A 23576-nucleotide genomic window follows, 5' to 3' on the forward strand; every position below is an offset into this window, starting at 1 on the left:
GCATTCCGAGACTAGCGTTTTTATAAAAATTAGCGTAAATTTTTTCATAGTATTCTTATGAAGTATGTTTATAATATAATTAGCTGATGAAGCTTATGAGATCTTCAACCCCCTAAATTGATGAATAAATGAAAAACAAAAGTGGCATGAATTGATCGTAATCGCCTATTCACCATCTACTCGAGAGCCAAAGTACGAATGTAATATTTTTAAAAAATACATTCATATGGATAATTTATGGACGTATTAAGAAAAAATTATAATAACTTTATTAACTTTCCAAACTTCTACAACTCGTAATTGTGGGGGGGGGGGGAATGCCGTTTCGATAAACATGCATGATAATAGAAAAATAGTGATAGGGTGTTGATGAAAGTAGATAATCACCACTCGCGCGTATGGTAAATAATATGCAAATGCAAACTTACTTTCTCTTACATTTTAAAAATTTCACAAATCTTGTATCATTATTCTAAAAATCGACAATACAATCATATCATTACACTGCACACAATTGTTTTCGTTATATGACTTATGTGGGTTAATAGCAGATTCCTAATCAACGCTTACACGAATTGTTTATGTTTCTTTCAAATTCAAATAGCGACTGCAATATTAATTATTATTGACGCTACATTTTTCATCGTTAGATGAAATGCCCGTTTAAGAGAATGCATAATGCATCCAAAAAAAATCTAATTGCTACTAAAAGAAAGCACTTGATTTGAAAATAGATCATTCGTTAGTCATTGGCTTATCAAATGATAATATCACATCAAATTGACAGTTCATTTACAACTGTAACGATCTTAACTGTGTTTTTCTCCGCGAGAAACAAAGATTTTGCTTAACAATTACTATTACTATTAAATTGTGATTCATAATGGTGTTAATATGTCTCATAAATCATAATATAAATTCTTTCACATCTTTAAAATATTCATATTCACTTTATGTATAAGATAATTGTTAGCAATAGATAGTGATTTTATCAGACTAATTAGTTTTTCCAGACATTTAAATTAAAAAATGATCGAGATAACAACAATTGACATTACTAGAGCTTGTAAAATAAAACAAAAAACAAAAAACAGAACTCAAAAACAAAAACAAAAAAAAAACAAAAAAAAATTAAATAAACTTTAATTCACTAGTCATGTTATCACTTTTTTTACTTTGACATATATTCAAGATAACGCGATGTAATAATACAAATTTATAGCTAAATACCATCAAATTTTGATAATCTTATAAATATATGTAAAATATTAGATTGTGCATTTCAAGGGAATAATGTTTGAAAAATACGCTTTAATTCCGAGCTAATTTTAATTAACCAACTTTTGTCTTGTTTGATCTTCGATGAGAATTACAGTCGCCAGCCAATTATTAGATTGCCCAGATTCGCAAATCAAAAGCACATTTTCGCTATGTTGCAAAGCAGTTTAATAATTATCGTCCCCCCCCCCCCCCATCCCCCTCTCTTTCTAAAAAAAAAAAAAAATAAATAATATTGAAAAAAATACGATTTGTGTTGCAACGAACACCAGACTCTCGCACCTTCTTCGCCCACGTTATCATAACGTGATTGCGCGTAAGTCATTAATCTCTCGGTAATGCCTACAGCGTGTTTGCGTGGTGAAAATCTGGTCGTCATACGCCCGCGTCCTTCTTGCTTTTCCTTTTCGTTGCCGCGCTAATTCCGCGCCCAGTTCTTGTATGAAGAAAAATCACGTTTGCCTCAGATTCTTACGCTCCAACGCGGGTAATTCGAAAGTACATTGGTCGACCGCCTTTTCTCGAGGAAGTCCAGATTCGTAGAACAAATCGTTGCGGGGGTCGGGGGAGGGGGGATAGGGCATTTAACGGACCGATTTTATTTAAACTGAACGTGATGCAATTATATGTAAACTTAGCGGGGCGAGGTTGCGCTCGATCAAAAATCACTACTCGATCTCATTGACGTCGACCCCCCATTTTCGGCGTATTTTCCACTCGGAGATTAATACGCAAGTATGAGCTCGAGAGCGGATTTTGCCGAGGCGCCAATCAAAATTATGAGATGGGCATTAATCAAATCATTATGTGGTCTCTCTCTCTCTCTCTCTCTCTCTCTCTCTCTCTTTTTTATGAGCGTTTCTTGGAATAATGGAAAGTTAGAACTAGCGATTGTGTATATTATCAGACTGGAATATAAAACTAAATTTTAAATAAATAAAATAAATTTGAAATAGTATCTCGAAAGATATTAATTCGTAGACTTATTCTAGAACATTATTTTGTATAATCTATTTGAGTAGTAAATGGACGACGTGTGAGACGTGTATCTTGTGCATATTGACGAACATTGTTGACAAATAAAATCTCAAATTTTTTAAAATAGCTATTTTTGTAAAATTTTATTCGATTAACTATTCGCGTAACACATTAATAAAAGTATACTTTAAGTGTTTCAGGTCGATTTAGCATTATAGCCATGTTTATATTATCCGTAAAAATTGGAAAGTTTGAAGACTCTAATGTATTATTATTTATTTTCTCCTAAAACTTGAAATAATAACTCGTTGCATTTTTAATTGAATGACCCTTTTTTTTTAATATATAAGCTATTTTGCGCAATTCACTCGCATTATTTTTTAATTACAAAAAATATTGCTTGGATTTAATCTGTTGTAATTGAATGATTATAACATAAATTTTAAAGTACTTCAAGAATCGATAATATATTTTTAGACTCAATGAAATAAGAGTAAAATGTTTGGCAATTTGTTAATTTCCATATTAATATAGTTTATTATTCAAACAAATATAAAAAAAATTTATATTAAGTACTATAATAAATAATATTTCATTTTGTTTTTCATGCTTAACCGCAAAATTTCACAGGTAGGATTAAAGCTATGATAAATATATAAACATTGATCTACTCTCATAAAAGAAATTAAAACTGTTAGCTATCACTTTCGGATAAGATCTTAAATTATAAACATCGACGTGTTCAATAAATTTCATTTGACATTTCATAAATCGATTACAACATTTAGTTACATAGATAGCACAAACGAAGACTCTGCAATAGAAATGTATTATATAGTTTTATTGTCCCTTCAACATTGTGCCGAACTTATTTTTATATCCATTATCTTGATTTTCTTTATTTTATTAGCGCGGCGATAACCGTATTAATTAAATAGTTTTATTTTTTCTCAGAACATAATAATCTGCAATAGTTCATTTTATAAAAAATGATATATATATATATATTAAAGAGAGCATAGATATATTTTATAATTACATTATTTTATTTTTTTTTAATATATGCCTAAGAAATTATAAATATCGATTTATAATAATTATAGTTCGTTTCGATTAAAAAATAAAGGGCTTTAAACATTATTATTACCGTCTCAAAGTAATTCCTTTTTTTATTTTTTTACAAAAATTCACTCGTTAAGACTATATTTTTATTAAACAAATTCAATCCTTGAAAAAATCTTCGATAAAAATACGTATATACGTAGTATTATAGAAAGATATAAATTTACGATGAAAAATTTCAATCTCCCATTTGGCTCGTTTCAATTATTTCGCCAGAAGTCGTTCGTTACAATTTTTTTAAAATAACGTGCACGCATTTCATTACGCAATTGACATCAATCAATAAAATCAAAACAAAATATAGAGAAAAATACTTTCCAAGTCATGGTACTAAATTTAAAAACAATTTTTATATATAATATGATAATTAAAAGATAAATTTTTTATAATATAAGGTATTTTTAAAAAAAATCTCAGCGTTTACGTGGACGTAATAAAGACAAAGAAATAAATTCAGTAGAAGGGAAAGAAAAACATGTTTAATATTCTAATTCTCCGCGTTATATGTCAATTCTTTCACTTGCGCGACCATAGCGCTGAATTATTTAAATCTAATGATTTTTAAACAAAATGAAAAAATCTTCATTGAAAAAACAAATAGTATCTTTTGATCTTAAAAGGATACGTAACAGTGACCTTCTCCGCCTGGCGCGTCATATTGTCGATAAATTACTCTAATAAAAACTACGTTACTTTACGTAAACTCGGATGTCATTGGCCTCCATTTAACTATGATGCATGATTATATCATGTTGTAAGCAAATAGCTAAACCATTCGATAAGTGTCATTGAAAAAACGTCTCTTGGAGACGTTGATGACGACTAATACCGCGAAGGTTAGTAACGAACACTCCCTTAAAAACCAGGATACTTATAATTATTCCTCTCTAATTATTCGAATTCTGATTTATGTGACCAATTATAGCGTGTTAAATAATTTGCCCATAATGAAGCGCGACTAAGTCAACAAAAATTAATAAGAATTTGCGTGAACAATTATTATTTACATTTGATTATAAACAAACCAACCAAGTGTCAACAAGCATTTATCTTGATTAAGAGTATTGCGACTCCCAAAAAAAAAATGAAAGTATGAAAGATTAAGAATTTTATGAATCGAAAACTGTTTAAAGATCATTGGTTAATACATACATTATTTACATTATCAAATATATTGAAAATAAAATATAATGAACATACGAAGAAGAAAATACGAGAAGCATTGATGAATAATGAAATATTCCGATATTTATTTTAAAAAAATTCCATATGCATGCTAACAATATTTTCAAAAGTTAAATGAGACAAATAACATATTAAGACACAGAAAAGTATGCTAAAGTCCTAATATAGACAGAGTAGTTTGACATTAACGGAGTATTATAAAATTCTAAATATATTTCAGAAGTAGTTTTTACTTTATTTCATCCTATTACTTGTAAATATGTACTGAAACTTTTGTTTTTCGACTTCTATGAATTCTTTGCGATTATCAGGAAGATATGAGTTATCTCTAAAAAAATTTATCGTGTATTTTAAAAGAAATCCTTTATTAAGAAATTTACACCTAGTTTTATAGATAAGTTTTATTAAAAATTTCTCATATCGTTCAGGTTAAATAGTAATCAATAGGTAATAATGGCACTATTTTCTTAATTAAAGAAAAAAAAAATTTTTTTTAAAACTGGGAAATGATGAATAAATTGACATCCTTAGATGCAGGCTGTAAAAATCATCAGATACCTTTATATTAGATTGTTTAAAATATATTATTATTACATTTAATATTTGTAATAATTGCAAAATATTTTCAGATTAATTATAGAATATTACTTTTGCTTTGAGAAGAAAAAATATTGCAATTGAAATACAAATAAATTATTTACATAAGTTAATAATAAAGTATTGTAAATTATTTGTAAAAATTTTAATCGCTCATAAGTGCGAGTATCAATTTTAAAATCGAATTTTATTTTTTATTACTTTTATTGAATATTGAAGAAGGGGAAGGCAAAGCAAAAGTTTTAAACAAAGGTTTTTCAATTTCAGTATTTGAAGCGCGTAATAAAGTGTCATGTATACGAAAAGTATTTATTAATTTAAATGAATTTCATACCGAAAGAGAGGTAGTTATTTTTCCCTTTCAATCAAATCAATTTTAAGTTCGGTTTAAACTTAAAATGTATTGTTTGTTAAATTGAAGAAAATTATAGGTAAATACTGTTGTGTACATTATGAATCATGGCAATCATCATCATTGACATCATTATCATAATAATAATAATAATTATTATTAGTAGTAGTAATTTGTTCGATTAAAAGTTTTCAATAACTTCAAACCTTAGAATTTTCAAAATCTTACACTTCAAAATGTTTCGTGAAATAATTTTAGCCATGAAATGAACTTAAAACAAAACATTCAAAATTGCCCTTCTTTAACATTTTCTTATGAATTTAACGTTAAAAATATAACAACAATCGTAGTGAAATGTATGTTTTGCTCTCAAAGCAATACGTAATATTTAATAATCTGCCCCATTGATAATTTACCACCAAATATTCATAATATATCTTTGACCTAAAAGGAAAAAGAATCCATTGCTTTATAATACAGGGAGTCGTAGGATGAATATTTAGATTATCGTAAAATTCCACGAGGAGAAATGTCTTGCGTGCAATCAAAGTCATTTTTTTTTATTTCTTTATGACCGTCGCTGACTCTCGACTCTCCTTGAGTATCAAGCCACTTTCGGCAGGCGCTACCAGCTAAACAGATTAATGACTCGTGAATAGCGTCAACGGAGATCTGATTAAATAGTCAAAATTGATCCTGCGATAACAAAATCCACGCAGAAAAATACATTGCCTGTGCCCGTGGGTGTCTGATTACTTGAATTAGACCGATCAAGCGGATCAGGACAATCGGCATCTTTATCGCAAAATGGGAAAAAAACAGGGCTGATGAAGTTTAGCAAAAGTCCGTCGGACGTAGTTGGAACTAATTTGCTTAGGTGTGCCAATTTTGTCATCGACGAAGTTTCGCGACCGATTGTGTGGCGTACGAGATTGTCATCTCGGACGTCGACGTCCCGAGTCCATCTCTTAACTTCTTCTGTTTCTTCTTCTTTCTTCCCTCGCTTTATGCACATGATGTGACTTTTTGTCTTAATTGGTAGCTTTCTTCGACTCGAGCGCAACTTTATAATGATATTTTGATAGCCCATATTAATGAAATTGGTGTAACAGATTTCGCGCTCGTGGATACGCCGATGAATATATGAGAGGAGTTTGTTTAATGGCGGTAATCCGATGATTGTCGCCTTATTCCAGTTAACTACTTTCAACTCTTTTATGCAACTAAGTTTGATATACAGTTTTTGAATTATGTTGAGGTCGTGTTAATAATTGATGAAGAAAAATAGCCAACGTGTATAATTTTTATTATTATCGATGGACAAGGATTTTCAACCGAATCTTTTCGACACGTCTATGTAGATTTAAATTCTTTTGAAAAAGTACCTACTTTTCAAGCTCATTTATTTTAAAGATTTAAATTAATTAAATTTATTAATGAATTATCAGTTGCCCTTCAATAAAAGAGAGTGATCATTTTTTTCCGTACCATTATTCTTAATATTAACAAATGAAAATAGATGGAAATTCGTATGCAAAGTAATATAATTTATATTATTTTGCTTAAACATAAAATTTCTTTCAAATAATGCTTTATATTGTTTTAAATGTTTCTGTCTATAAACTTATTGATATAATCCTAAAATAATTTACAATGTATCGTGTAAAATCGTGATTGTTGAATTAAAATTGAAATCCTTGAATGGATATGCAAATAAAAAAGAAAAAGAAAAGAGTCTTATTAAAAATTATTAATAATGTACTTGGAATTTAAGTGCATGAAAATTTATTTCTATATTTTTATGTAAATTTCTACTTCAAACAGAAAAAGTTTTATTTCAATTTTACAGTCTGGTAATTTTTAGTAAAATTTGTTTTTATGACATATCTATATAATATAATTGTATGTCGAATGGTGGTAAAAATATGCCAATTGTCATTTAATCTTCACCTCTTGCCTTTAGACATGAAATTTTTTGTTTAATTTTAATTTTCATTTTATTTAGGCAGTTGTTACTCGTATACCCGGTTCGCAAATAGGTGCAATTTTTATTAACTCTGTATCTCTAATATTTACGCTAATCTATTAAAATTCACACTAAAACAAATAGTACAGCGTAAAAATTCATTTAAATCCTAAAACAATATTCTTAGCAATTATTTGATAAATAAATGTCATTTGTGTTTTAATTATAATTAATTTCAGCTTGCTATATTCGCTTAATAAGTAACGGTTCAATCAAGCTTATTACAATCATAACAATATTAATCTTTGAAAATTATTGAAAAGAAATTGTTATTATAAATTATTACATTTAATTTATGATATAGAAAATCCAAGATTTCTGTTTTGAACGAAAGACTTTTTACAAATTTAAATCTACAATTATATATATATATATATATATATATATATATATACATATGGAAATATTAATCGGTGTAATATGTATTACTTTGTCAAATTTGAAATTTAAAGTTACGTATTTTTCACCACATTAATATTAATCGGTGTAATATGTATTACTTTGTCAAATTTGAAATTTAAAGTTACGTATTTTTCACCACATTTTATCGAATCAGAATACCATAAGTTTTTTTTATACATTTTTTTTTCTCGCCAATGCAAAACAATAAAACTAAATAAAACTACTTAAAATCTTTTACAACACGCCTTAATTAAGTCTTTTACTCAAATAATTAAATATAATCTCTTATTTTAGGACTAAAGTAAAAATAAAATTACATTTCACATATGAATATCATGACGATTGAATCATTTGAACGTATAAACTAATAATTTAACTAAATACAACGTTTGTATTGATTTGAAGAAGATTAATCCGATCCCATTGGTACTAGCAAAACTAAAAATTGGCTATAAATTCTGTTTAGTGAATACCGTTATGCATCTTTGCACAAGTTGAAGCGGCTATCAGATAAAAATTCTTAAATCAACAATTTAGCAAATTGTTCATTGGGATGGGCAATTTTTCTTTATTTGTCAAATATTGGTCTTCTAAGAATCAGGGGATAAACCAATGAATATGTATCAAGGATCGAATCTTCTTATATTGTACGATAGTTAACGATATATTACTGCCGGAGTATGTGTGTCGTCAAGATTAAAAGAGAGCGATATGGGAATCTCTTTCTCTACTAATTTATTCAACAAATAATAGCACGAATTTTCTTAAGCTTCTATCAAAAAATTGCCGAATATTTTCCGATCATCTTTTTGTTAACCTATAGTATACTATTTGTGCGCCTCTTCGCGTTATCTCGGAAAACCTCGATTCGTATGAGCGACGACTTTATCAGTTCAATACACTTTGCTATACTTCTGCTGTTTTTTGTTTTTTCTGTTTAAGAATCCGAGAAGAATGAAACAATCTGTCTACCATTGAAAATTTATTTCTATGCAAAGTCGTGGATTTTTTCATAAATTATAATTATATTTTCTATTATTATTATTATTGTTTTTATTGTATCGTTAATAAGTATTAAAAGATATATAATAAAAAGATTCCTATTTTTCGATCGTCCTTTGTCGTCACGTCAGATGTTTAGTGTCGTTACTAACGAAAAAAACAATGTGCGAATACTTCAAATATTAGGTTTTATAAAATCATTTTTTAATTCAATTATTTGTTCAAGCTGTCTCGTGTGTTCATATATAAAATTTGAAAATATTTTAGTTTGTAATTCTAATTTGTCATTTATGTTTGATTTATGATTATATCATCGCATTACGTTGAAAGCTTAAGTAAATAGGGATTTCATGTAATAAATTAAAAAGTATTTTGTATCGTCAATAAAATAGTATCAAAAATAGTTCTGAAGGTTAATTGATCGACACTCAATGCGAATTTATTGAAGAATTTCTTTAATCAATAACATTAATGTATCACCAAATTATCACAAAAAAGAAAAATATATTTACCATCAAACGATTCATGGCAAATTAATTTTATACGACGTCAGTATTATTTAAGCAAATAAACATTGCTACGAAATTCTGAAGCTTGAGAAGAATCGATCATACGCGATAAAAAGAATCGGTTGCTCGAACCTTTTTTTCTCATCAATTTTCAAAGTCCGTTTGAAAGGGTGTCGGCGCACCAAAATTTAATTATTATCGCAGATGTTTATGCTCACAATTATGACTCCTGTCGTAAACGTCACATCGACGATACGTGACGATTTCACGAGTAATATCTTTCTAGACAAGGAAGATAATTTTGACATTATTTTGCTGTGTTTATACTGCTTGCAATAAAAATAAGACTACTTATCTGTTGTATAAAACATTTTTACTGGAAATTGTATCAACGTGTTTATAACGATGAAATTCGGTTAAGTATGAAATGCAATGCAAATAAAGTCACGGCACGTAAATCAATAGAAATGCATATGAACTTATTAATAATAAGATATTTTGCCTTAGATTTGTTTCATTTTCTTCATAGCTTACTTTATAAAAAAAATTGTTATAATAAAGCACTTAATAACATGCTATTTGGGTAGAAATTTTTGCACTTGATATGCTCCTAACCAACCTGAAATATTCAATGATTAAATAGTTTAAATCGTTAACGATTATTCGCATTTGAATACAGAACAGTGGCCAGTTGAACTTATTACTTTAACATTCAATTTGTTTCTATTTTAATGGGCTTAACTTGTACAGGCTCTACTACCTTATATAAATAATATCAAAGCAATAATCTAATTGACGTAATACGAGTTTCATACTGTTATTTTCTTTCATTGAAATAATGCTTTGCTTAAAAATATTTTGGCCCATATATACTAATTTTTTTAATATTAAAGTCCAGTTTGTAAAGAAATTGGCGTGTTTTTTTTTTTTTTTTTTTTTTTTTTTTTTTTTTTTTTTGTATTTATAAATGCTTGAACCAACGAGTCTACAATTTTTATATAAAAGTAAAATTTCAATATATACACATAGAGGCCTTGTTTTGAGTGACTCTATCAATAATTGTTATTGCTTTTCTCTAGTAAAAAAAACTTACAGGAGATAGTGGAAGTAACAGGGAGAAATGGGGTCATGTTTAACGTCTGTGCAATGATAGTGAATATCAATCTAATTGAAAAATAAAAATTGTCTTAGAAAATCTATTTAAATAAGCGTTCTAAATTGATAAATTGAGTCGGCTTAAATATAATGCTAGTCTGTGTTTTTAAAAGACGTTGTTGCTGGCAATAATTTTGAGTCGTGAGAAGACCACGAGCGCTCCAAAATACCAAAGCTTTTCTTCATTAATCTGCTCTTGAGAACTTTCATTTAGGCGAAAAGAAAACTAGAAAACTCGCGACATTCGTGCACGGAAAAAGATGAACGCTCGTTTCACTTATTTATAATATTTTTTTTTTCTCTCTATTCATCTTCGAATTTCAGTAACTTCCACATTCCTTGCGTTCACCTCCATACCGTGTAGAACCGATCGAAAAAATAAAGAGGAGGATAACTTTCAATATTGAAAAACCGGTTGTACTGCAACACATGTTCTGGCTATTTAAGACGAGGTTACACTAATAGCTACTATTTTATTTTCATATATTATGCGATTTATTTTGTAAATAAAACGGTATTGGTAAATATAGAGCCTTCCCACGTAAGAAATTCTATCTGGGCATTAGCGGCTTAGATCCACACCTTAAACAATAGAATTCTTACTTGTTAGGGCATATAAAATATACAGATTCATTTGTTGTATGATAAATAATTTCGTTTATCGTAATGCCAAATTTGGTAATATTGCAACCAAATATGAACACGAGATTTTAATAGTAAAAATTTTACATGAAAGGGCTACAAAAAGTGATAGGGACTGTCATTCCGATACGTTATATGCTCAGTAATTAAAAATATATCTGAAAATGCAAAGAAAACTTCTTACGAACGCTCTATTTAATATAATAATGTACATTTTATTCTTTCTACAAATGGATCTTAAGATATACAGAATGTGCATAATTAAATCTAATATCAAATTTTAAATATATGTGCAAGCTATATATTTCGGAGTAGACTAGACTTATTAGTATAGAATGAAATAATTATTTATGAATTTTGATTTTTATTACAAAACAAAGATCATTCGTTAGCCGTAGAATAATTGTGTTTTATAAATTATTGTATTAATATAAAAAAAAAAAAATAATAATAATAATAAAACGCCAAATAAAGGCCTCGTCGATTAGTGTATTTGAAATTACTTTTCACATGCATAGCACCAATGTTATTATGCCATCATTTGAACGCGTTTATAAAAAAGTTTGATTATCTTTATCTATCTTATTTCAATCATAAATTCTATAATAATTTGTTACATAATACACACACACACTGTGTAATAATTGAATCAAAATATAGAAAAACTAAACAGTTTGACAATCGTTTAAGTAATATTTTATAAATTTATTTTATAATACTGTTGGCTTCGACTATGTTTTTGTACATAACATAATTACTTAGTAAATTGATTTCGCACCATGACGTATCTTGCATAATATAATTTATGAAAGTTTATGGACAATTATAAAATACTATCATATTATTAATAAATATGAATTTGTTACGCAACGCAAGATGAGAAAAGTTATTTTTTTTAATATTTGATATTATATATATATATATATATATATATATATATATATATGTTTCAGAAATCATATTAGAATTAATTTTCATAGTGGTAGTAAAGAGAAAAAAGAAAAAACGTAAGATAAATAAATAAAAAGCTTTTAAAAAAAAATAAATAAATAAAAAAATAATAAAAAAATAAAAAATAAAATAAATAAAAAAATAAATAAAATAAATAATAAAAATAAATAAATAAAATAATAAATAAATTTTAATACAAGAAACTGTCTAGTGTAAAGTGAAAAATCGATTTTTTACAAAATAATTTTTACAGTTATATTACTTTTTAGTTTGCACATTGTAAAAGAGGAGACTTAAGATAATAAAACTTAATGGTTAATTCCAAACAATATTATGCAAAATTTTAATAAAATTCTTAACGCATTGATAAAAGATGAATGTTCATAATCTCACATTATGTAAGTAATAAGAATTTTTGAGAAGTGCATCGAGCGTTTATAATTTATTTATATAATTTTATTATTATATAATATTATAATATTAGTTTATATAATTTTAACAAATAGAGTCTATTTTGCCTATAATCCATAAAAATGATTATTCAATTGTTTTCTTCGAAACATTTTCAAATGCAGATTCATTATGCCGTTTTCACTTTGGAGTATAATTTTTTTGCTGTTTATCTCCCGAAGCTACAGCTATTAGTTCCAATTTAATGCGCAACTGTTCCATTCCTAGCAGAAAATAGCTGGTCAGCGTGTATGTTCACTAATGATTATTAAATAACTCAATTGTTTAATAATTGTATTTTGACTGTAAAATTCTTTTGAAATTAAGATAAAATCGATAGCATGAAACCCTTCGCTTAGTCGTTTAAAACTCGATTTCACATACATTTGTACAAAAATTCCTGACCAACAAAACTTTATGTATACTATATTTGTCGTTAGGTTAGAAGTGATGCTTTTATTACAAAAAATTCTATGTAGTTATTTTAGGGTGCGAACTAAATATACTTAAATATACTAGATAACTTAAAATTTATAAGTGAGCCCAAAAAAAGGAAATGAAAATATCGTTGAACTTAAGTCGACCACTACGCAGATAAGTATATTCATGCACGTGCGATTTTAAGTATCTAAATCAGATAAAATACTTCAATCGAGATAAAATTTGAAAATTATTTAGAATCATTAATATAAATAATAAGATGAAAGTTTTTAAAACTTTGGTCTTCCTTTTCCATGTCTTACAATTAAACTGTCCCGCATATTTTTTAAATATAAATTTTTTTACCATAACGTATAAATTACTTAATATTAAACTACGTACTATTAATATTAATGATAATATTCAGTAAATGTTTCCAAAAATATTTCATTAATCAATTCGTAAACTTTTATAATAATATTATTATTTAATACTTCAAACAGTTTTCTGTAAATGACTATAAAATTTAACGTATTGCAATTATCATTTTATTAATGTAGTTCGTCGGAAAAATATAAAAATTAAGAGCGCCATGATATTTAAACTCGATGAATTTGTTTTTCCTTCTTCTTTATTTTCCTGTTTTTCAATGACGTAATATTGATATTCAATATATAACATATAAGGCTCCAAAATGAGTGCCGAATTGCAATCATTTTCATAATGAAATGCTTGGATTAATTATCAGTGTTTTTTTTTTCAACTTAAAATTCCTGTCATTGTATATTATTACATTAAAAAGCGATGTATCATCGTGGGTAACTGACTATAGAACATTTTTTTCGTAAAGATTAATTTATACTGATAGTTTTATGGAACAGCGTAATTATTATATTATATATAACATATCCTTGTAATGGCAATATTTTTCCAAAGTATGAAGATTAAATTTACCTAAATTATTTAAAATAATTTTCTCAAATTTTCCAAAAATTTCTATTAATTCATTGATTGATTGATCAGTGGATGAGAACGACAGAGCTTTATAACAATTGAAATTTCAATATTTAAAATTATATTATGAATAAACTAAAATAACTAATAATTTCACAAATAATTGTAATGAAAATAAAATTTTTATAGCGATAAACAAATTTTACACATATCTGGAAGGAATTTTTAATATTCTTATGAATATATTTTATATGAACCTATCAATTTTATTTTTCGATATTCAGTTTTCCCTCGTATAGTTTTTAGTAGTCTCTCGTGGCGTTATCCCACTAAAATAATCACCGGTAAACATTGCTTTTAGTTTATCTTAATTATGAAATTCAATCTAAACCAAAACAATATTTGCTGGCATTTTCCATCACATGTAACCAATAATAAAGCTTAACTTGCACAAATATTGATAACTAGGAGAATTTCCATTCGTCTTATAAATTCTTTTGTTCTACATTAGTTCATTCATTTACTATATCGATAAATACATTTACTGAATATTGATGTACTTGACTTATTAGATTCATACAGAGGTCACAGCAATATGAAGAATTTTAAATAACTGGCTTTACGCAATTTAGAATGTTCAATACGTCGACTTTCACATTGCCCCTACAAATATTTAATAAAGACACGTGCGTTAATAGACTGGTTATTATTAGTATATTCGATTCGATATTGAAAAAAATTGCCAACTTATTTTCATTTTTATAAAAAATATATTTAATTACATCTCAAAATGGTGACTAATCCAGCAGAAATATATAGTATTCGTATTATCGCAATTGAAGATGTTGTCATCATTCGAATTTATAAAACTAATAAATACTTTGAAATATAGTCAACTTTATTAACGTTAACGTTAAAATTAGTTATTGTTTTTTAAATATTAAAAATCACTTACTCTGATCAATTGTATCTAAATTTTTTAAGAATAACTTTTTTACTTTTGCATAAATACAGAAGTTTAATATTATTTATTTAGCATTATATTAACAAATTATTGGGATTAATGATGTTTCTCTCAATGATTGATTAATTAAGCTATTAAGCGATTAATTAAGTGTTAAACATGTTCAATTTTTAGATTAAAAAGAATTATTTACGAAATAACATATATATTATATTTTTATTATATAAAGAAGGGCATCGAAAATAATTAAATAATATACTACATTTATATATAAAATATCAGTATATAAGATTTTGTAGAATTTTAAAGTATCCGATGATCTTCTGAAACTCCTGACTTAATCTATTATACATAAAAGCGTACGTCGTTTCAGCAAATATTTAATAATTTACTTTTTTTTTTACATTTATATGAAAAATTGATTAGTATAAAATATTGTTGTTATTTATGAATTTTTACACAGAAATATCAGATTTATTATGAAACTTTCAAATTACTTCAAGTTAAAATAGATGTACCGTATGAATAAGGAAATAAACGTTTATTTTTATTAGAGTTCCATCTTTTTTTATAAGTCTTTCATTATTTCAACAAAAGATTTTAAGGTAAATTATTGATTTAAATATTTTATATAAATTATACTGTATATATGTATATATTATCCAAGTTTATCTCAAAATTATAATTCATTTATTGATGCAAATGTTGTAAAATGTATCTTATCTCGTTCTTGTATTATACAGTTTTCTAAAATGTTTACAAATGTAATATATTTTCATAGAATGTAAAAGCATTTATCATTTCCTTCAATATTTAACTTATTTTGAAAGTATAATAGCGGCAATATTACTTGTGGTCTAATCTAACATTCGTGTACAAATTTTAATATTTAAAAATGTTCGTGTGTATATCCATCTCTCTCTCTCTCTCTCTCTCTCTCTCTCTCTCTCTCTCTCTCTGTGTGTGCGTGTACATATTCTTAGTGGTTTATAATACTTTCATAATCATTTCGTATATATTTTTCTTGAGTCATTACATACGTAATCATTATTAAACAGATCAATTTTCACGTACACATAAGTGTTTGAGTATTATACTGTAAAATGGATCTACGAAGGCATTAAATATCTTACAGTGTTTACTCATTATAAAATATATAGATCGGTTTCGGTAAAATTTGGTATATGTGCAGTTTCTACAATAGATGAAAGATAAAAATCTTTTTATTTCATATTATCTCCCGAATAAATCATCTGTAAATATTTAAAAACTTAATAATTTTTGTAAAAATAAAATTTCAGTTCGTCGATCCTCTGATTTAATATATAATAATAGAAAGTTATATTTAATCAAATGAAAAATAAAATAGTTAAGCTGTTAGTAAGAAGATAAGAAGTTGGCAAACTATTTAACTAGTTTTCTTTATAGGATGAAAAAGAGCGTTATTTATATGTCTCTTAGGATATTTGATAAAATTAACGCTTTCAATCTTCTTACAACTTAACTTACAATCTGACTTTCATTTATAACTACAAATTATATCTCCTTGCAAGTTGTTACTCTGTTCGTACGAAGAGTATTATTGACGATCAGTGTCACTATAAATTATATCCACAATATCGTGCGATATGCGTACACTCCTTAGCAACTGTACAAATACGCATTTCGCGTGTCTATTTTCTTCGAATGAAATTCCATTTGGAGAATTTTAAGATTCTAACTTACTTTATAAAATATTAATACTGATAAATTTTTATTTAATATAGGCATTTCGATAGCCTAATATCTGGTTTTGCACATTAATTAGTATGTATGAAAGATTTATTTGTTCTTGGCTTAAGATTGCCTTACTTCTCATTTATAATGCATTAAGGTTTTATAAATTTGAATAAGCAAAATATAACATTATTTAAAAAGTCGAGTGATATATTTCAATATTTACTAGTAATGCATAAATAATATTGAATAAATTGTCTATAGAATTTGTTATACACTTCTATTTGCCATTGATCTCAAATAATCCAAACTACGCTGAAATAAATTTATTAAAATTTAATTTCACTTTAAATCGATAAATAGAAGATTTATTTAATTTTTATTTTTCAAAATTTCATTAGCTTAATTTAAACAGGCAAGTAAACAGATTACTTTACGTATGGCGTTATATTTGTATAAAAATTATGTTTCTTTAATATCACGCCATGTTTTTAATATATCAATCAATTTCTTTTAAAATTTTAATTAAAATATAAGTGAATGTACTTGGCATTTGGTGACATTTGAATATCACTGAGAATTACAATTTTTGCTTAAAGATTATTATTATTATCGTTAATTAATTCGTATTTGCAATAAAATAAATTTTGTTCAAGTAAAATTTTTATATAATTTTAGTTCATATCGATTAATAAACAGCATTAATTAAATCATTCCCGCGAATTTTATTTAATCCATTGTGTGACCTAAAGAATTATAATGTTTATCTGTAATAAAATTTAAAGTAACAGTCATTTTAGTCAATTAATTTGCAATTCAAATAATTATTGTTAATAAAAATTTAATAAAAACATTTAATAAACATTTTTAATTATGAGAGTTTATAAACGAATTCTATATTGTATGTAACAGAACGATTAAATAAAAACATGATTGTTTGTAATTATAATATGAATTAACAGTATCTGATATGTGTGAAAAGAGCGATTCTATCAAAAATCTGGTTCATCAAAAGTTTCTTAAATGTAATTTAACTAAGATTCCAATTACTTTTAACCTTTTTTAATAGTAACTGTTAGTTGTTGTTGTTTTTTTTTTTACCTACAAATTCTGTAGAAGATTTATTCCCATATTTAGACCATCGATTGTCGTGATAGTTCAAGTTCCGAACTTGATTTTCATTCCACAGAGTCCTTTGCCGATTGGCTCGAAGAGAAAATCGACTTGCCGATCTTCGAGGAGCTTCCGGCCCCGGAATGCGGACAGAACCGCGCGATCGTATACCCGAGTACGGTCAAGCACCAACATCCGGTGCTCGGCCAACATCACCACCACCACCACCACAACCACCATCAACATCAACAACAGCAACAACGACAGCAACAGTCGCAGCAGCACGTCGATGCTACGCAAACGCTACTACGCGAATTCGAGACGGTCCTCGGTGACGTCGAGGCCTGTCACCAGATAAACTCGACGGGCATCGTCTCGACCTTGACGCCTCCTCAGTCACCACCACCCCTCGCTAAACAAAATCTACTCATCGCGCTACAACCCGTTCACCAGAATCAGGCGACCTTCGTCTACGAGCAGCAGCGCCAGCGGCACCACGAGGTCAGTCACGCGCTTTCCACAGCTTCCCATGGAATTATATCTCACAATATCCATCTCGAAATTCATCTCGTTAATTAGATGCGTTATGTTACTCGGAACTCTGTCCTTATTAATTAGATTTTAAACACAATGATCTACAACGCCATCAAATAGTCGGAGCAAATGTTGGATAAGTAATTTGAAATGTATTAAAACGTCTGCTTTCTCTCAAAACTTTGTTTAACCCACGATAGATCATTATGCAATATATATATATATATATATATATATATAGAAAGGCTTTTAGACTCGAGGTTTATCAAAGTCAACTTAATAAAGTGATTTTTTTATTAACACTAAATCCGCCCAATACACAACATTCTTCACTAATCTATTAGAAAAGAAATTACGTTAACTATAAATCACAATTCAACAAATCGTGTACGGCCAAAGAATATTTAAAAAAAAAAATTATTTCTAACGTTGCATTTTTGCTCCAACAGACAGTCTTTTGCCAGAAATAATAGATACCAAATTTTTATCTCTTTTGTCATCGTATTATTAATTCGCGTTTCTTAAAAAAAAACTATCCCGTATAAATGATATTCAATTGCACATCAACGGAAAATAATTTTTTTATAATTATGTTGAGATATCTAACTTTTTTACGATGTCTTATTTACAATGGAATTCTAATGATAATAACCGAAGTGTAGATAAACCAACAATTTATCGATAATAAAGCCAGACGAATTTCTGTACAGGAACCGTCATCGATCGCCTCCTCGCTCGGCAACCATGAACATCATCATGAGTCGCTTCTGCAGCCGCACCCACACCCGGAGAGCTATATTATTTCGAGTTCCCTCGTGAGCGATTCCGGCAACCAGCAGATCACCGCCCAATGGAACGCGGAGAATCTCTCGCTGGTGCCCCTCGTCCATGGGAACGATGTCGCCCACGAGCTCGCCAAAGTCGACGAATACGTACGCAGCTGTTGCGAGGACGTTCCCGTGACTTCGGGATCCTCGTCCGGCTCCTCCTCATCCTCGCCCCCCTCGCCCTGCACGAGCTCAAACGCGAGCTGCATCTCGTCCGAGGACTCGGCTGACGATCCCGATTGGTCCTTCGAGAGCGGCGGCAGTGGCAGCGGCGGTGGCGACAGCGGTACCTGTACCGGTACCGGCACCGGCACCGGCACCGGCACCGGCAGCGGCAGCAGCAGCATCAGCAATGGACGCAAACATGGACAGGGGCGCGCCGGACGACGAGTCAAGCCGTACGCGAGACCGAGCGTCGAGGACAAGCGCGTGCGCAAGAAGGAGCAGAACAAAAACGCTGCCACGCGCTACCGTCAAAAGAAGAAGCAGGAGATCAAGGAGATACTCGGTGAAGAGCAAGAGCTGGCCACAAGGAATGAGAAACTGCAGAACCAGGTTAAGGATCTGCAGCGCGAGATCGGCTACCTCAAGAGCCTTATGCGCGACCTCTTCAAGGCCAAGGGCCTCATCAAATAGTAATTGGGTATTCTCTTCGGGCGGGGCCGCAGACACGATTTAATTTCAGTAGAGCGATTGTAGTAAATGCTCTGGAAATAACTTCTAGAAAATGAAAACGATATTAGGAGGAAAAAAAAGGGAATATTAGGAACAAAAGGCAAACAGTAAGGATAATCATGATCAAAATTTTTTAAAACAGACTTATCTAGAATTAACAGTACCAATTTTTTCAAACACCTGATTACCAATTATTATAGTCTTTTAAAAAGTTGTAATTCTGATTCGTTATTATTTTTGTGCTCAATTTTATCAATACAATAATACCGAATGTCAGTCATGTAAGAAGACTGTCACCACGAGACTCAAAACTTGTGTATTTAACGACTAGATCAGCTTTCTATTTTACAGTTAGTGACTGATACGTTATAATGTTTTTAATAATTATAGTAACATTAATAATTAACTTTATTATGTATAATGTACGAGTACTTGTATTACTGCAAAATAATGCTTACGCAGTGTCAAAAAAGACTTCCCAAGCGCTTGCCAGATCATCTATTACGTACAGAAGCATAACTTCATTAGCATTAAAACTTCTATCGATAGATATTTTAAATCTCGCAGAATTTACAACTAATCCAACATAATTGGATACATTGACTGTGTATCGTTAATTGTTGAAAATAATATCGTTTAAGGAGCATGAAAATAATCAGAAAAAAATTTGCCATATTTGGTATAATAAAAATCTAACCATTATTACCAAACATTATGATGAAATAAATGCTTCCTAAAAAAGACTCTAAACTTAATAATAATCGATGCGCCAATATATCATCCTCCCCTACTATCTCAATTTCTCTTAAAACTCGAGCTTTTCATGCTGAAAGAGCCCGTATTTTATTATTAGTACTTAAAAACTTGCGTGTACAACGTTAGTGGTCCTTAATTATCGAAATATCTTTGTTCCAACTACATCCGCATCAATCAACGACCCTCTTGAAGTTGAGATAAAAAAAAGTTGGATATCGACCTTAGTTTATCGAAGCTTTGCTCTAAAACCACGAGTGTACCATTATTAATTGGCTGTGAACAAAATTGTTTGAATGAGATTAATATTTCTGTTGAATTTTAAAGAATATTCAGAGTTCCGGACATCCGATGAAAGAGCGAATAATGACCGTTTGCTATTTTATATGTAATCCCCAAGAGGGGGGGGGGGGTTAATACGACAGAAACGACTATTTTTCCCGAAGCGTGTAATGCGGCTCTATTTCTATTAATATAATTAAAAGGAAAGAATTTAATTGCACTGTTGAGAGAAATCAACCTAAACATAAAACCGCTAAATTTATACGTTCACGAGTAAAGTTAAGTCTGCGCTTACGTAAGGAAATGAACGATATTGGATAAAATGTCCAAATTGGTAGTCAGATGTATGTAAATTGTAGTATTCACACACATTACTTCAACGTTAAGTTGCGATGCAAAAATGTATGTGACTTAACCAATAAACGCTCAACGAGAATACCCAATTTCTTCATCATAGATTCGGAAGAACAGATTCTATAGATTCTTTCTTTTCTTTTAATATCCTCTCTCTCTCTCTCTCTCTCTCTCTCTCTCTCCCACCCTGCCTCTATGTACTTTCTTTTAATTAGTAACTCACACACACCAGCGTATACGTTTCGACGTAAATATTTGTATTTCCTGCCTCTTATCCTGTCATGAGGGGGAGAGGAAAGAGGACAAAGGTACTTTCTTTTTTTTTTTATCGCGATATAACTAAAATTTTATGGATATATTTTTAGAACTTTAAATGAAAACAATAAAAAAAACTAATAACGATGAGGTTAAAGCCTAATATTAGCTATTAAAAGTAGTTGTAAAGCGTAATCTTTAAGCTTTCCCCTATTTTGTGTTCGCGCAAATATGTGTATTCTTGAAAATTTGAAAAGCGACTCGTGACTCGTACTCTCTCGAGTCCTGCAGAATAATTATAATTATATAATCGTCGAATTAGCGATTCGTGTTGTCACCTTCCACGTGAACGTTTAATCATTCGGTGTGCAACGTTATACATATATATATATATATATATATATATATATATAATTTTTTTTTTAATTTAGAGTGATTACAGGAAAATTTGCATATTTTTTTGTAATCTTAAGTGACGTGCTTTTATTAAAAAGGAAAAAAAAAATTTTTGTCATGTATCATGGATTTTAAAATTGATGTTAAAGTTAATAACAAAGTTAAAGGGTAAATTGAAAATCGGCAGAGTGAAAATGTTGTTGAATCGATGCGAGCCAACAGCTTCTATTTATATCTGTTATTTAGCCAAAATTGTAATTACATGTATGGCGCTTATTTGGGTCACATTGTGCTTGGTCTTTGTATTAGCCCGAAAGGATTATCGTAAGGTTTAATTCCACACATTTGTTTTAATTAATTATGTACCTTTAACTCTGATCTATATTTTGTAATGCAATCGTTCTTGTTGTATGAAGAAAAAAAAGTACGCATAAAGCTATTGTATCACGATAAAATGATGAGAAAATAAAATGGGATTATCAAAATATCTTTATCTACAAATTTTTTTACCGCCCGTTTATTTAATAAATAAATATATGTAAAGACAGATATTTCGCACTATGATGTCGAGCACGCCTTTTTCTTTTTTTTTTAAGTAAAATACAAGAATGTGATTTTTGTGATGCATATCTCACACACTCGAGATAAAGAAACGCTCGTTTTTCCCCTCTATACATTCACGTCCTTTCACATTTTCATGTTACTATTGCGGACACGATCATTGAAATTCACAGTCGTTCGCGAAGCACTCTACGGCTCTGTAAGTATCTATCTATCTATCTATCTATCTCTATCTATCTATCTCTATCTCTATCTCTCTCTCTCTCTCTCTTCATATGTACACGTATATATGCGCACATAAGCGTTTGTGTTTGTATGCCAATGTGTGCATGTTTAGAGCGCGTATGTACGCATGTATGTATATTATATATATTACGTATATTTTAAAGATAATAGACTACTTTTAGAATAAATTTTTTATTTCTAATAAATCCTACCGTTACTATATATCTTATCTAAAAAATTAATTTGGGAGTAGGTAGTTTTCATTTTATTCGTGTTATTTTGTTTTTAGAAACGATAAATAATTATTAAGATTTGCTTTTATTTCATGCAGTGTGAAGTTTTATTTTATAATTGAATAAGTATTTTTTACCATATAAAATTGATGAATATTAATGACTCGTTGATAACAAAAAAAAAAAAGATCATTTGTTTACTGATTAGTAACGATACTGGCACAAAATTAGCACACAAGCTTTATTAATATTTATAAAGTTTCGAGCGGTAGTATTTGTACTATGGAAAATAATTAATTAAAAGTTAAATTGTTTTGCTTTCTTTGTGATTGTCGCGTTAAAGTATTCGAACGAAATATTCAACGTAAGAATAATTTGCATAGGTGGAAGCGCAAAAAAATCTCAATTAGCCAAATATAAGTAACGATAAACATAATAATTTATAATTATCACATAAGACATTATTCGATTTGAAATTAATATTCATTGCATTAAACAAAAAAAAAAAACAAAAAACAACTGATAAGCTATTTTTATATTCGATTATTCGATCACAAATTCATAATAAGCCATGGTAAAAGCTATTCGTATATACAAATAAAAAATTTCGCAATAAAGCGTAGGCCATGGAAATTAAATGAAAATCTCTAATAACAAAGGTCTGT

The 23576-nt window shown here is 28.8% G+C and overlaps 1 protein-coding gene across 1 annotated transcript in view; it reads left to right on the forward strand.

The window, feature by feature from the left end:
- Positions 1–19919, forward strand: part of crc (bZIP transcription factor crc) — a 25914-nt gene extending 5995 nt beyond the window's left edge. Inside the window, exons 3-4 of the mRNA XM_011499377.1 lie at positions 17893–18317; positions 19061–19919. Coding sequence (XP_011497679.1) covers positions 17893–18317; positions 19061–19813 — 1178 coding nt within the window. The 3' untranslated portion in view covers positions 19814–19919. The remainder of the gene's footprint in view (positions 1–17892; positions 18318–19060) is intronic.
- The last annotated feature ends 3657 nt before the right edge of the window (positions 19920–23576 follow it).

The sequence above is a fragment of the Ceratosolen solmsi genome, unplaced genomic scaffold (genome assembly GCF_000503995.2).
Source record: "Ceratosolen solmsi marchali unplaced genomic scaffold, CerSol_1.0 scaffold2, whole genome shotgun sequence".
NCBI classification, from domain to species: Eukaryota; Metazoa; Arthropoda; class Insecta; order Hymenoptera; family Agaonidae; genus Ceratosolen; species Ceratosolen solmsi.